This window comes from Cotesia typhae, unplaced genomic scaffold (assembly GCF_013202065.1).
Source record: "Cotesia typhae breed Kobodo isofemale line unplaced genomic scaffold, CoteBio_Ctyphae contig_83, whole genome shotgun sequence".
NCBI lineage: Eukaryota > Metazoa > Arthropoda > Insecta > Hymenoptera > Braconidae > Cotesia > Cotesia typhae.
Genome location: NW_027423769.1, coordinates 1,815,609 through 1,828,545, shown reverse-complemented (window position 1 = coordinate 1,828,545; position 12,937 = coordinate 1,815,609). Strand labels below are relative to the sequence as shown.

Genomic DNA, 12,937 nt, shown 5'->3' with positions numbered 1-12,937 from the left:
CTATAAAAACAAGCAGTGCAAATTTACATTGCATATCTTCTCTCATATTATACTCAGTATAATCTCCGATTTGACCAAATAATTTTTCTGGTTAAAAATATCCCGTATATAATTTGAATTATACTTTTTAAAAAATTGTGATATTCAAATTTTTTTTTTTCTTAACTTATAAATTTTAAATAAAATAAAAATTGGGTTTGACCCCATTTGTAAATAATTACTCAAGATATTTTGATCTTCCTCATTAATTTTTTTACTGAAATAAAAAAAAAAAAAAAAAAAAATATTTCTTCTAGAAGTTAATATAAAGAATAAAAATTTTTAGAACAAAAATTGCTTACGAAAACTTAAAAAAATAAATTTATAACTTTACTAATTTTTGTTTAATTTTTTCCAGTAGAATTAAACCAATTTTGTTAAAAAAAATCTCAACGGCTTTTAAAACTCCTGACATTTAATTCTTTAAAAACTTTTTTCCTGTAAAAGCAAGAGATTAATACAATGAAATGTTAACTATTTGATGTTCAAACAATTTAAATAAAATAACAAGCAAACAAAATTATCTGGAATAACTGTAGACATGACAAAAAAAAATGAATCGATAATCTGATTAGCGAGAGGTGTGCTGAATGATTGATAAGTAGATGAAACAAGTAATAGTAACAGTAATTAAAGTTAACATGCAACGAAGAGACACGGAATAGGAAGTGGATATCAGCTCTATTGGAAGACACGATGAACATGAGCAGAAACACGAGCGTAAAGTTGTAGATCGAGGTACAACGTAGGTTAAGGGTTCAAAGGCGTTTAGTGGTCCGGAGAGACGATACTCTATGCTCTGCAAGCCTAAGGGAAGCAGAAGCAGTGGCAACTTCCAAGTAAACAAGTTGTGCAAAGGCGAATCATAAATAGAGATAGAGACAGAGGAAAAGGAAGAGGAAGAGAAAATCGAGAGAGAAGCTGATGCTGTACTGTGTAGAGAGCTGCGGGTGGTTGAGGTGCCATTGATTTTGTCTAGACAGGGTGGAGACTATACCAGTACCAACGTACTGTCCCGACGCTGCTCTGCACTCTCGTGCGCCACCACCCGCACTTTATAAAACGCCTGACGACACCGGTAGTTTTGCAGAGGATACGCCTGCACGCGGCTCGATTTTTTATCCGGCTTTATGTGTCCTGTGATAATTATTTTAATTATTCAGAAATGGGGTAAAAGTCCGGCTTTTTTGGGTTGAGGATTGGTAACTATACTTACCATGTGTCCTTATCAACCTGATAGTGATCTTCCCCGTCATTTTTAAAATGTCTTAGCATGTAAAAATCCGGTTTGGTTCAGTGTACTTTGTAAGTGTTAGTAGCAAAATTATCAATCATAAAATTACATAAATTTTTAATCTAAACTTTTTCAGAATTTTTTTTTTTTTTTTAATAAAATAATTAATAGAAAAAATTTTTTTATCACTAATTCAATTAGTTAAAAAAAAATTAAAATTTTTCGCTGTCGGCTAATTTTAGTTTCATAAATTTTTAATGAAAATAAAATTAGGACAGCTGACAATTTTCTGAATTTTTTTTTATTAATAAAATAAGTACAAAAAAATTCCACATCTAGAAAATTTGAAAAAATACACGTGGAATTTTTTAAAAATATTTTTTTATTGCTAATTCAATTAATTAAAAAAAAAAAAAAAAAAAAAAATTTAATTTCATAAATTTTTTGACATTAAAAAATTTTTTAGAATTTTATGGCAATAATTAAATTATTATAAGAAAAAATTTAACAATTTTTTTAATTTTTTGCAAATTAAATAAAAAAAAAAAAAATTTTTTTTATGATTTTTTCAATAAAAAAAATTCTGAAAATTTTTAAATGTCGGCTAACTTTATTGAGATTTTTTTTATTGAAAAAATTATTAAAAAAAAAATAAATTTATAAAAAAAACTTGAAGGATTGTGAGTGTAATTTAAAAAAAATATTTTTTTGTCCTAATTTAATAAATGAAAAAAATTAAAAACGTCGGCTAACTTTAGTAAGGTGTTTCTGAAAGTAAAAAATTGAAAGCAGTTACTAATTATTAATTTAAAAAATAAAAACCCGAAAAAGAAATTGATATAAGTTTATTAAAAATCAATATCATCTCATTATGTTATTTCCTATTGAGAAATACTTACCGGTTCTTTTTTCCGTAAGGATTATTATTATCGATAACGCTGTTTATTCCCCGTAGATGATCCGCTACAACGGGACAATGACAACGCCTTTCAAACGCGCGCGTCTTTCCGTCGCATTCGCCATCAGCTCGAGTATTTTTTTCTTTTTTCACCACTTCTACTTCCTATTCTTTTATCTCGGACACAATGTTGCCCTGAGTTGAGTACTGTCAGGAAGTGCTCGGAAAAGTTTTTTTAGTCTTGACAACTAGAATAGAAAATATCATAATAATAAATAAATAAATTTGTATTGTATTTAATTTTAATTGTAATTTATACTTATTGTTGCAGGTACACCATCGACGCCGATAATGCCGGGTGGAGCACCTGGGACGCCTTCCTCGAAAGCCAAGGTAAATATTAACCTTCTTCAATATTCAGATTTATATTTATTTTTACATTAATATATGTTTACCTTCCGGCAAGTTGAACAGGAATTTCCATACTCGTATATAAGTGCTTGCTTTTAATTATCTCGTTCGCTTAGAATATCAAAGTCACTGATATTTACCTGAAAAATAAAAGATATTCATTTTTATTTTTTGGTTAAATTATAAAAAGTTTTAATTATTCCATAAAAAGTTTTTTACATTTTATTTTTTAGAGCTTTTCAAAAGTTATGAATTTTTTTTTTTCTTCTAATTAAATAATAAAAAATTTTATTCATTTTTTATTTATTAATGAGGATTTATTTCTTCAATCAATACACTGTAACAAAATTTTATTTTGCTTTGTTACACTTTTATTTCATGATACTGAAGTAGCTGACAACTGTCAATTTTTTTTTATTTTTATAACAATCAATTACAATAAAAAAAAATTTCTACTAATAAAGTGTTTTTTATTTTTATTTGTCAAATTGACAGACGTTAGAAATTTTTTTAGAGTTTTTTAACAATTAAATTGTCGTGAAAAAAATTTTATAAAAAATATTCCACATGTAAAAATTAGAGAAAATTGTCAGTGAAAATTTTTAGAACTAAAAAAAATTTTTTAAAAATTTCACGGATTTTTTTTCAAGTTTTTTATAATTGATTTTTTTTTTTTTTTTTATAATTTTTTTTGTCATCATTTTTTCAGTAAAAAAAATTCTAAAAATTTTTAGATTTCTTCAAAATTATCAAACGTCTGTTAAATTAATTTTTTTTATTATTATAAAATTATATAAAAACTTCTAATGTCTGTCTTAAAAAATTTCAAGAATTTTTTTTAACAAATAAATGATGGCAAAAAAAATTGACATGTAAAAATTAAAAATCCAATCTAGAAAAATTTTTTTGTTAAATAAAATTAAAAAAAAATGATCAAGCGACTGCTAACTTTAATGACATAAAATTTAAGATTAATGAAATTATAATGATACTAATAATAATAATTTTTTCAGGAAAAATTGATGCTGAGGACAAAAGTAGTAGTAGCACTGTATCCATTTCGTGCAATCGAGGGAGGAGATTTGTCATTGGAAAAGGTAAATAAAGTGCTCAGTACTGTACCGGAAGATAGTTTTATATGCGGGTCATACTGCACTGCAAATGGTTAAAGTGACGTGAGAGACATGAAGAAAAAAATAATAGTGTATATATACTATAGAGTGCGAAACAATAGAGCCACTAGGGTAAAGTAAACTCTAGTGTGAAAAGCAACCTTGCTTGATGAGTGTTAATTTTTCAGGGCGCCGAGTACGAGGTACTGGATGACTCACAGGAGCACTGGTGGAAGGTCAAGGATGAAAATGGGTAAGGCTTTATTTTTATTAACACAATTTTTTACTCCAAAAAATATTTATTTATTTTTTTTAATTACAATCCTAACAATAATAATAATTAAAATATTTCAGATCCATCGGGTATATTCCGAGTAATTACGTCAAAGAAAAAGAACTCTTGGGTCTTCAGAAATACGAGTAAGTACTTATCAAGCGCGTTGTTAGCTTCAGCTTCCAGCCTTGTTTATATTAATTGTCCATTACAAAGATCCCATTGCTCTTCAATACAATCGGGTAATTGATCCAATTGTATATTGTTCTGTATTGTGATTGATTAAAAGCTCCAGAGCTATCAAACGTCATTTTAAACCCCGTTTTCCATCAAAAATTTATAAATGCTACTCTGACTGGGTTCCAGAACAATTCACTTCACAGAAGCTATTTTTTTTTTTTGGTTTTAATAATCAGAGTTAAAGTTAAAGTATCAGTTATTGACAGGAGATCAATTTTTTTTTATTACTGTATTTTAATATTTATTTAATAGACTATTAATTATATCAAGGAGAGTTATAGTCAAGTTATACGGACTGAGAAGAAAGATAAAAAGTTATTTTTTCTGAACAAGTTTTTTCCAATGATTAATATGAAAATTAAAATACATTTTTTTTTTTTTTTTTTTTTTAAATTATAATTTTTCTAGCTCCTGTAGAAGATCTTAGGATCTTATAAAAATTGTGTCTAGCAGAGAAAAAATCTTCAGTTTACAACGAAATTAAAAAATCTAAAAACGTTCTATTAATATAAAAATTATTAAAAAAAATTTAATTTTTAATTTTTTTTTTATCGTAATTTATTTGTTAAAAAAAATTCTAAAAATAATCAAATATTTGTTAAATTAATTTTCATATCAAAATATTTATTTTTAACAAAATAGCTTGACAAAAAAATTTTATTTTTTTTTTTTATTTCAAGTACGTATAACTCTTGAAAAATAATATAAATTATATTTAAGCTCTTGAGCCATATCTTCTTAATAAATCCATCCATTTGTCATTAAAAATCAATCATAGTATTCTAAACTCTCGGAGCAGTCTTATAATGGCTGTAGATTTAAAATAATGATGAGTAAAGCACGGAAGTGTACGAGGACGTCAGTGTTTTAGTATTAGACATTAATCCCTGATATAGAAAAGATTAATTTCTGTTGGGATGTATCCAGATGGTACGTGGGCGATATGTCGAGACAACGAGCTGAGTCTCTACTCAAGCAAGAGGACAAAGAGGGCTGTTTCGTCGTTCGCAATTCATCTACCAAGGGCTTGTATACTCTCTCGCTCTACACTAAAGTGTAAGTACACCAGTGACACTTTTTTTTATACTATCTCTCGTCACATTTTAAAATGAATTTTAAAAAATACCCGACAATAGTTTTATTGCTATTTTTATTTCCAGTTAAATTGTAGAGCAGTTAAATGTTCATCATGTTTCACGACAGCTGGGTGGAAAGCACCTGAATGAAGGAATAAACGAGCATCAAAACAATTTCCTTTTATTTTCGCACTATAAATTTATTTTTTATGCTTTGCAGACCGCATCCTCACGTCAAACATTACCACATAAAGCAGAACACCCGAGGCGAGTTTTACCTGTCTGAAAAGCACTGCTGCGGCTCCATTCCAGACTTGGTAAATTATCACCGACACAACAGCGGTGGACTAGCTAGTCGCCTGAAAACAAGCCCCTGTGATCGTCCTGTTCCTCCTACCGCTGGTTTAAGTCATGGTAGTTCATTTAATTCTTACTCAAATGTGATAATGATAACATACTGCCAAATTGTTGATAAAATAAATAACTTAATTATTTTTTATTTTTTTATTCTTGAAGATAAATGGGAAATTGATCCAACGGAGCTTCATTTGTTAGAAGAACTCGGCTCAGGACAATTTGGCGTTGTTCGACGTGGAAAATGGCGTGGTTCTATCGACGTAGCTGTTAAAATGATGAAAGAGGGTACTATGTCTGAAGATGATTTTATTGAGGAAGCTAAAGTCATGACGTAAGTTGTCTAATTAATAATCATCATCTTCATCATAAATTTTATTTCTAAAAGATGGTTTTTTTTTTTTTTTTTATTATTATCAAAATGTCTATAGTTAAGAAAGTACAGTGCAATTTAACATAATTAAAAAATTACCTTGTATCTCGTGAACTATTGACATTTTTAAAGATATAAGCTCATCCCGATGTTACACTCATCAAGAGCTTTCATTTGAGTACCCACATCAATTTTTCATATATATATTTTTATATATTATTATATATATATATGTATATATGAAAAATATATAAAAAAATGCATGTGGGTACTCAAATGAAAGCTCTTGATGAGTGTAACATCGGGATGAGCTTATATTTTTAAAAAAGTCATTATTTAATAAATAAAAATTTTATTTTCAACAATAGTAATAAATGATAATTTCTATTAATTATTTGATCATGATATTCGCACGAGTCTGGTAATAATTTAATTAGCATAATTATAAAGCTGACTTGGTGTTTGGCAAATTAATTTCTAATTATCAAACACTTTAGAAGCCGTTCTAATGCTAATGACAATGATCTTCTTCAATTGATAATTTTATCAAATATTAAGTTACTAATATAATAATTAATTAATTAAGAAATATTTTTTTTTAATAAATTAAGTATTCTGTAAATAAATTACAGAAAATTACAACACACAAATCTAGTCCAACTGTATGGAGTTTGTAGTAAAGACAGACCAATATATATTGTTACTGAGTACATGCGTCATGGATCTCTTCTTAACTACCTCCGTCGTCATGAAGCCTCTTTATCGACAAATGTCGGATATCTTCTTGACATTTGTATACAAGTAAGACTAAATAGTATTATTTAAAATAATTAATTGATAAATGAATAAATTTTATTGTTTTTGATTAAGGTCTGCAGAGGAATGGCGTATCTCGAAAGGCGCAACTACATCCACAGGGATCTTGCAGCACGCAATTGTCTTGTAGGATCGGAGAATGTAGTTAAAGTTGCTGATTTTGGCTTAGCGAGGTATGTTTTGGACGACCAGTATACCAGCAGCGGTGGTACTAAGTTTCCAATAAAATGGGCACCGCCAGAAGTCCTTAATTATACACGGTTTAGTTCCAAATCAGATGTATGGGCTTACGGCGTACTTATGTGGGAAGTTTTCACTTGTGGTAAAATGCCTTACGGGCGTTTGAAGAACGCAGAAGTTGTAGATAGAGTTCAACGTGGTCTCATTCTTGAAAAACCAAAAGCATGCGTCAAAGAAGTTTACGAGGTAGTCTAATTAAATTTAATCTAGCTTAGAAAGTGATGAAAATTAATTTAGCAGACATTTGATAATTTTAGTGACAAATAAATTATTACAAAAAAAAAATTGACACAAAAATTCAAAAAAAATAAAAATGCAATTTTTTTTAAATAATTTCGAGCAAATTTGTTTGTTAAAAAAAATTGTTAAGTGATTGCTAACTTATATGTTATAAAATTTGTATGAAAATTAATTTAGCAGATATTTAATAATTTTTTTTAACAAATAAATTATTGTCAAAAAAAAAAAAAAAAATTGACGTAGAAATTAAAAAAAAAAATGAAAAGTGCAATTTTTTAAAAATAGTTTCGAACAAATTTATTTGTTAAAAAAAATAATCAAATGATTGCTAACTTTAATGTCATCTAACTTATATCAAACTCTAAAGAATAAATAACAATAGTATTTTTTAATTTCTTCCACAGATAATGAGAAAATGTTGGGCCCACTGTCCAGAAGTACGACCATCATTTCGCGTGTTGAAAGAACAACTGATCAACGTGAATCAAGGCCTGGTCAATGATTGACTCACCCTTTTGCGGTGTCTGCGCCTCTCTTTGTCTCCAACAAACTGCACGATTGTCACACCAAAATCATCGTCTCCTGGACGATCGCCTTCTATCGTGCCGTCGATAAATTCATCGTACAACTCAGCAACGCTTCCTACACCGCGCAAAATACGTGAGCCCGCTTCGCTGCCAACGTCAATTGATTTTCTTCATTTGTCGTCTTCACCCTCTGCAACAACAACAACAACAACAACTTCAGCAATAACCTCAATAGCAACAACATTAAGCAAAATAACCAAAAGAGATGAAAGTACATCGTCACCAAACAGAACAACTGCCGGGCAGGTTGCTAGCCAGCAGCCCTCCTCCAGCACATCCAATGTTTGCGAAATTTGTAGCACGTACGGTCATCCTTGGATCGAAATTTGTAACGCTATTCGTGCCACTAAAGGTCAATGATTTATGTTTCGAGATAGACTACTAAATTTATTGATAATTGTTATCATTATTATATTATTATCGTGTTTATTTTTAAAAGCGTTACATCGTGGTGAATGAATTTAAGTAATTAGTGATTATTAATCAATAATCATTCATCATTAATCACAAATCACAATAATTAGTTAGTGATTATTTAATTTTTTTTTTTTGTTTAAATTATCAGTAAGTTTATTAATAATTGAGCAACGAAGAAATTAATGTTGATACTCTTGTTATGACAAACAAGTTAACGAATAAGTATAAATTGCTACTCGTCCGTACAATTTTTTTTTTTATCGAGTTATTTAAGGGGCACAACCAGCGTGACAGCCTAAAAAGGCGATTTTTGGGAATGAAAATTAAAAAAAACTACTGTATGAATTGTTTTAAAATTTTAAGGATATATTTATGCATATTTTAAGAATATGCAGTAAAATTTTTGAAGAAAAAAATTAAATATTTTTTTCCAAGTCCAAAAAAATTTTTATTTTGAAGAAAAAAATTTTTTTTTATACAATAACCGATCAAAATATAAAAAAAATGCTTGTAAATTAATGAAAATTAATTATTTATCTAAAAATATATAAAAAAAAAAAAAAAATCGATTTTTTGAAAATTTCGAACTAATTGTGCCCCCTTAATTATGAAGAAAAGAATCAAAATAAATATTTCGACAACGAAAAAATTAAGCCGCATTGTCAAGAAAATTAATGATTTTATTTCTATCATTACAGTCATTATTATTACCATTAATTGATTAAAATTAACGTCTACACAACGTGATGTATTAATAACGTAAAAAAACCTAATTAACGTACGCAATAATAGATTAAACAGGTAAATTTAGAATTTTGCCTTATTGAGGATGAAAATTAAAAAAAAAAAAAAATTACCCGATTGTAAATACTCACTTAGTATAATCAATTTTAAAAATAATCCAAGGCAAAAACGAATTACAGTAAATACATACTTGTTTTTTTTTTTTTTTTTTTTTTTTTTTTAATACTTTTTATAAATGAAAAAATAGGTTTTTTTTATATTTTCTGTATAAATATTTTAAGCTTGGAGATTAATGATTAAATAATTCCGATGATTTTAAATGTTGAATGGAATAATGATAAATTTTAACAAATACTATTGTATTTAATAATAATTAAGATTGTTTTTATATTGTTCGATTTTAGGGACTTTAATAAATTTTATTAATCAATTTGATTGAATATTTTTTTGATTGAAGATTTACATATATTAAATACATTAAATGTTTATTTGTTGATCTTTACGTCAAGTTATATAAGCTAATTAAAAATAATATTATTAATAAATTATGAGGATACGTAAGTAAGTTTATAAAACTAATTTTGCATTTAAAAAAAAAAAAAAAAAAAAAAAAAAACAATTCACGTAAAAATTAAGTTGAGCGAATGTAACACGGACCTTGTAAAGACAATATACACATATGTGAGTCCTCAACATTTAAAAGATGATAAAATAAGAAAACTAGTCGTCATAAGGAAACAATCGTTGGATATTCCAACCGATTGTCTCCATTATTTTCTTCCCTTTGCATATCTCTCTCGCGTATGTGTCCTAAAATTATTATTGTAATCCAATAGTTATATATTATACATAAATATATTATTATATAAATTAAGAAGTATTATTTTCATCATGCATTTTATAGAGACACATAGATTGTAATAGTTTATTGGCTGTATAATTGTATTGTTATGTACTTTTATTATGTGATGATGTGAATCTCAACATAATGTCTAGATGAAAAAAAAAAAAAAAAAAAAATAAAGCATAAGATTAAGGATTTAACAATTAAGTTATAGTTTATATCGTATATTTCTTCTTTTATAGTATATTGTCCTCACTAAGAAATTTTTTTTGAAGTAATTGTCAAACTCAATGTTTTTTTTTTAAGAATGTAAAAAAATTCTTTTAATAATTGATTTTTTTGAAAAGTACATAAAAAACGAACAACTGAAAAAAAAATTTGAATATCACAATTTTATAAAAAATTTTTCAAAATTGTGATAATCAACTTTTTTTTTTTTTTTTAAATTGTTCATTTTTTTATGTATTTTTTTTTGGATAAAATTTATATTTTATCTTTTTTTGATTTTTTTGACATTTTTTTTTTTTTTTAAATACATAAAAAACGGACAATTGAAAAAAAAATTATTTTTTTATTAATGAATCTCATTAATAAAAAAATAATAAAATCAATGTAAAAAATTTCTATATATATATATTTTATATAAGTATGATATACGTTCAATCACAGTATGGAAAATTTTTTTTATTGATTGGCCTCTTTTTAATCCAAACACTTGAAAAATGATGACAGTACCAATAAGTGGTCGTACTCTAACTTTTATTCCTCTATTATTTAATCTTCTTTTCAAAATAAAATAATTTTATCATTTCTTCTTTTATTTATATAAATTAATCAAATTAAAATGATAAAGGACCTCTCTAATGATATTAAAATCAAAGACAACTTTACATTAGACAGTAAAACTACCATAATTTTCTGTTATACTTATAAAATTATTTCCGTGTGCACTCTAGCGTGCTACATGACTAAATTTAACATAAATGAAAGCTATTACGAAAATTTCTTATTAATTTAATCCTAAAATAAATTTACTCGAATATAAACACCCACCCAGTCAGTATAGTAACTTCATTAAAAAATTATATAAATTTGGATCGTTGCAAGAAGACTATAATATTCATTAACATAGTTGAATTTTCAATAACTTAGACATTGTGTAATTCTCTTCAACCGTATTAATTATTTTACAGCCACTTAATCTCATCCTTGGCTATCAATTTTAAATTACTTGCAATATTAAAAAACCTTTTTAATATTAAAAAATTCGTATCATCTTCACTGAATTATTTTATTGCCGTTTCAACGTCACCAGACATATAATTTAAAATTAAAATTAGATGTATTCACAGTTAATAATCGACAGCACCTGAATATTTATAAAATTACAGTATAAATGTAAAAAATAAACCGTCTTTGAATTGACATCTCTTGACATAATACAAGATACAACCCATTACAATACATTAGTTATGTAAATCCACTGGCAGTTTATCTTCATAGATGTTTGTACTCAAATAGATACTGACAGTAACAGACATCTGTCAGTTTTCAGAATTTAAAAAAAAAAAAATTTAGTTTTTCAATAAAATCAAAAATTGACAAGATGTTTACTTATTTCAGTATCACATCTAAGTGCAAGTGTCCTTTTTTAGGTTCAAGATTTTTAATTAATGGTTGAAATATTAGATCTCATTTGACAATTGTTTTAATTTTTTTTAACAAATAAATCACAGTAAAAAAAAAAATTATTAAAAAAATGAACTTGTAGAAATTTTAATAAATTAAAATTGCAATTTTTTTCAAATAATTTTTTATAACAAATTTTTTTTTTTTTTTAAATTAAAAAATTGTCAAGTGACAGCTTACTTAAATATCATTAACTGGTCGTTAAAAACTCGGAAGGCATATGTCCAGCATCCCCATAGCCGCGCAAAATAACTCGGCCACTGGGTTGAATAGAAATCCACGTGATGCTGGCATGCTTGAGCGACAGCCTGGACCAGGCTTCTGGAGGGAACTGCAAAGCTCTGCAAACAAGGTACCTAATAACATTAGCATGGCAAACAATTATGGTATAGGAATCCTTCTCCTGTTTAGGACTGGCGCGATGAAAGTACTTCCTGAAGGCGGCTTCAATCCTGGGTCCGTCTTGGAAGTACTGGATCCCGGGTCTCCAGCCTCCAAACGGCGGCTCAGGAAGAATAGGACAGCCCTCGACCAGCAGACTGTCATCAACGACCGGTACGTTGGGCAAGCTGGTCTCTATGATCTTGGCAGTCTCTTGCGCTCTGGTCATCGTCGACCTGACGATCAGAGAATACGGCAGAGCCAGGTGCTGCAAGCGCTTACCAGTACAATCAGCCTGATTTCTTCCCAACTCTGTCAGGATTCTCTGGGTGTCCGTTGATCCGTTCAAGTTATACTGACCGTGGCGAATCAGCAGCAAGTGTCTTGCTGCTCGGGGCTTGTGTGCTTCGATTTCAGCGTTGTATTTATTTTCATCAGAAAAAATAGTTTCTAATTTATTAGGTTTTATCAAACTTTTTGGGTCTCTGCGATCCCAATTGCTGTCCCATTTTACAGAAGGTGTCAACTCACCAACTCCTGGGAACTTGGGCGAGTTATTGTACGTACTTTCGTATTTTTCCTTCGGAGAAATGTAGCCATTATAATAAATAGCAGCGGCTCCACTTACTGTACCGACTCCTAAAACAGCTGCGAATTTTTGCAATCTTGAAAATCTTGACATTTTTTATTTTTGATTTAATTTTTGATGACACGTTTGAATAAATATAACCTCCGGGGGGTCAAATAAACTAAATCATTCCACCAGATCCTAAAAATAAAATAATTATAATTTTTTTTTTTTTTATTAATCAAAAACAAATTAACAAATAATATTTTAACCTTAAAAAAATATTTATTCTTTACAATATTATTATTTTTATTAATTATTTATAACTTATTCTAAATTTTTTTGTTACAAAAATATAAATATAAACAATAATGACAACAGTAACCGAATTCACTAGTGG

At 27.7% G+C, this 12,937-nt stretch overlaps 2 protein-coding genes across 7 annotated transcripts in view; one reads left to right on the top strand and one right to left on the bottom strand.

Moving 5' to 3' along the window:
- Window positions 1-9,674, top strand: part of Btk29a (tyrosine-protein kinase Btk29A) — a 50,166-nt gene extending 40,492 nt beyond the window's left edge. For all 6 annotated transcript variants that reach the window (XM_074252161.1, XM_074252160.1, XM_074252162.1 and 3 more), the window contains 10 exons: window positions 2,503-2,564; window positions 3,596-3,679; window positions 3,883-3,947; window positions 4,049-4,114; window positions 5,136-5,264; window positions 5,505-5,698; window positions 5,801-5,972; window positions 6,644-6,812; window positions 6,882-7,253; window positions 7,712-9,674. In XM_074252161.1, coding sequence (XP_074108262.1) covers window positions 2,503-2,564; window positions 3,596-3,679; window positions 3,883-3,947; window positions 4,049-4,114; window positions 5,136-5,264; window positions 5,505-5,698; window positions 5,801-5,972; window positions 6,644-6,812; window positions 6,882-7,253; window positions 7,712-7,813 — 1,415 coding nt within the window. In that variant the 3' untranslated portion in view covers window positions 7,814-9,674. The remainder of the gene's footprint in view (window positions 1-2,502; window positions 2,565-3,595; window positions 3,680-3,882; window positions 3,948-4,048; window positions 4,115-5,135; window positions 5,265-5,504; window positions 5,699-5,800; window positions 5,973-6,643; window positions 6,813-6,881; window positions 7,254-7,711) is intronic.
- A 1,502-nt stretch (window positions 9,675-11,176) lies between these two features.
- Window positions 11,177-12,923, bottom strand: LOC141533340 (serine/threonine-protein phosphatase PGAM5, mitochondrial-like). The gene is made up of 2 exons (XM_074252169.1): window positions 12,810-12,923; window positions 11,177-12,738 (listed from the first exon to the last, which is right to left on the bottom strand). Exon 2 carries the CDS (start codon window positions 12,649-12,651, stop codon window positions 11,779-11,781), a length of 873 nt encoding a protein of 290 aa, XP_074108270.1. The 5' UTR covers window positions 12,652-12,738; window positions 12,810-12,923; the 3' UTR covers window positions 11,177-11,778.
- Between the last annotated feature and the right edge of the window lie 14 nt (window positions 12,924-12,937).

Bases quoted from the DNA above. Each gene is read 5' to 3' on its own strand.
- LOC141533340 (XM_074252169.1), bottom strand. From the start codon at position 12,651: ATGTCAAGATTTTCAAGATTGCAAAAATTCGCAGCTGTTTTAGGAGTC.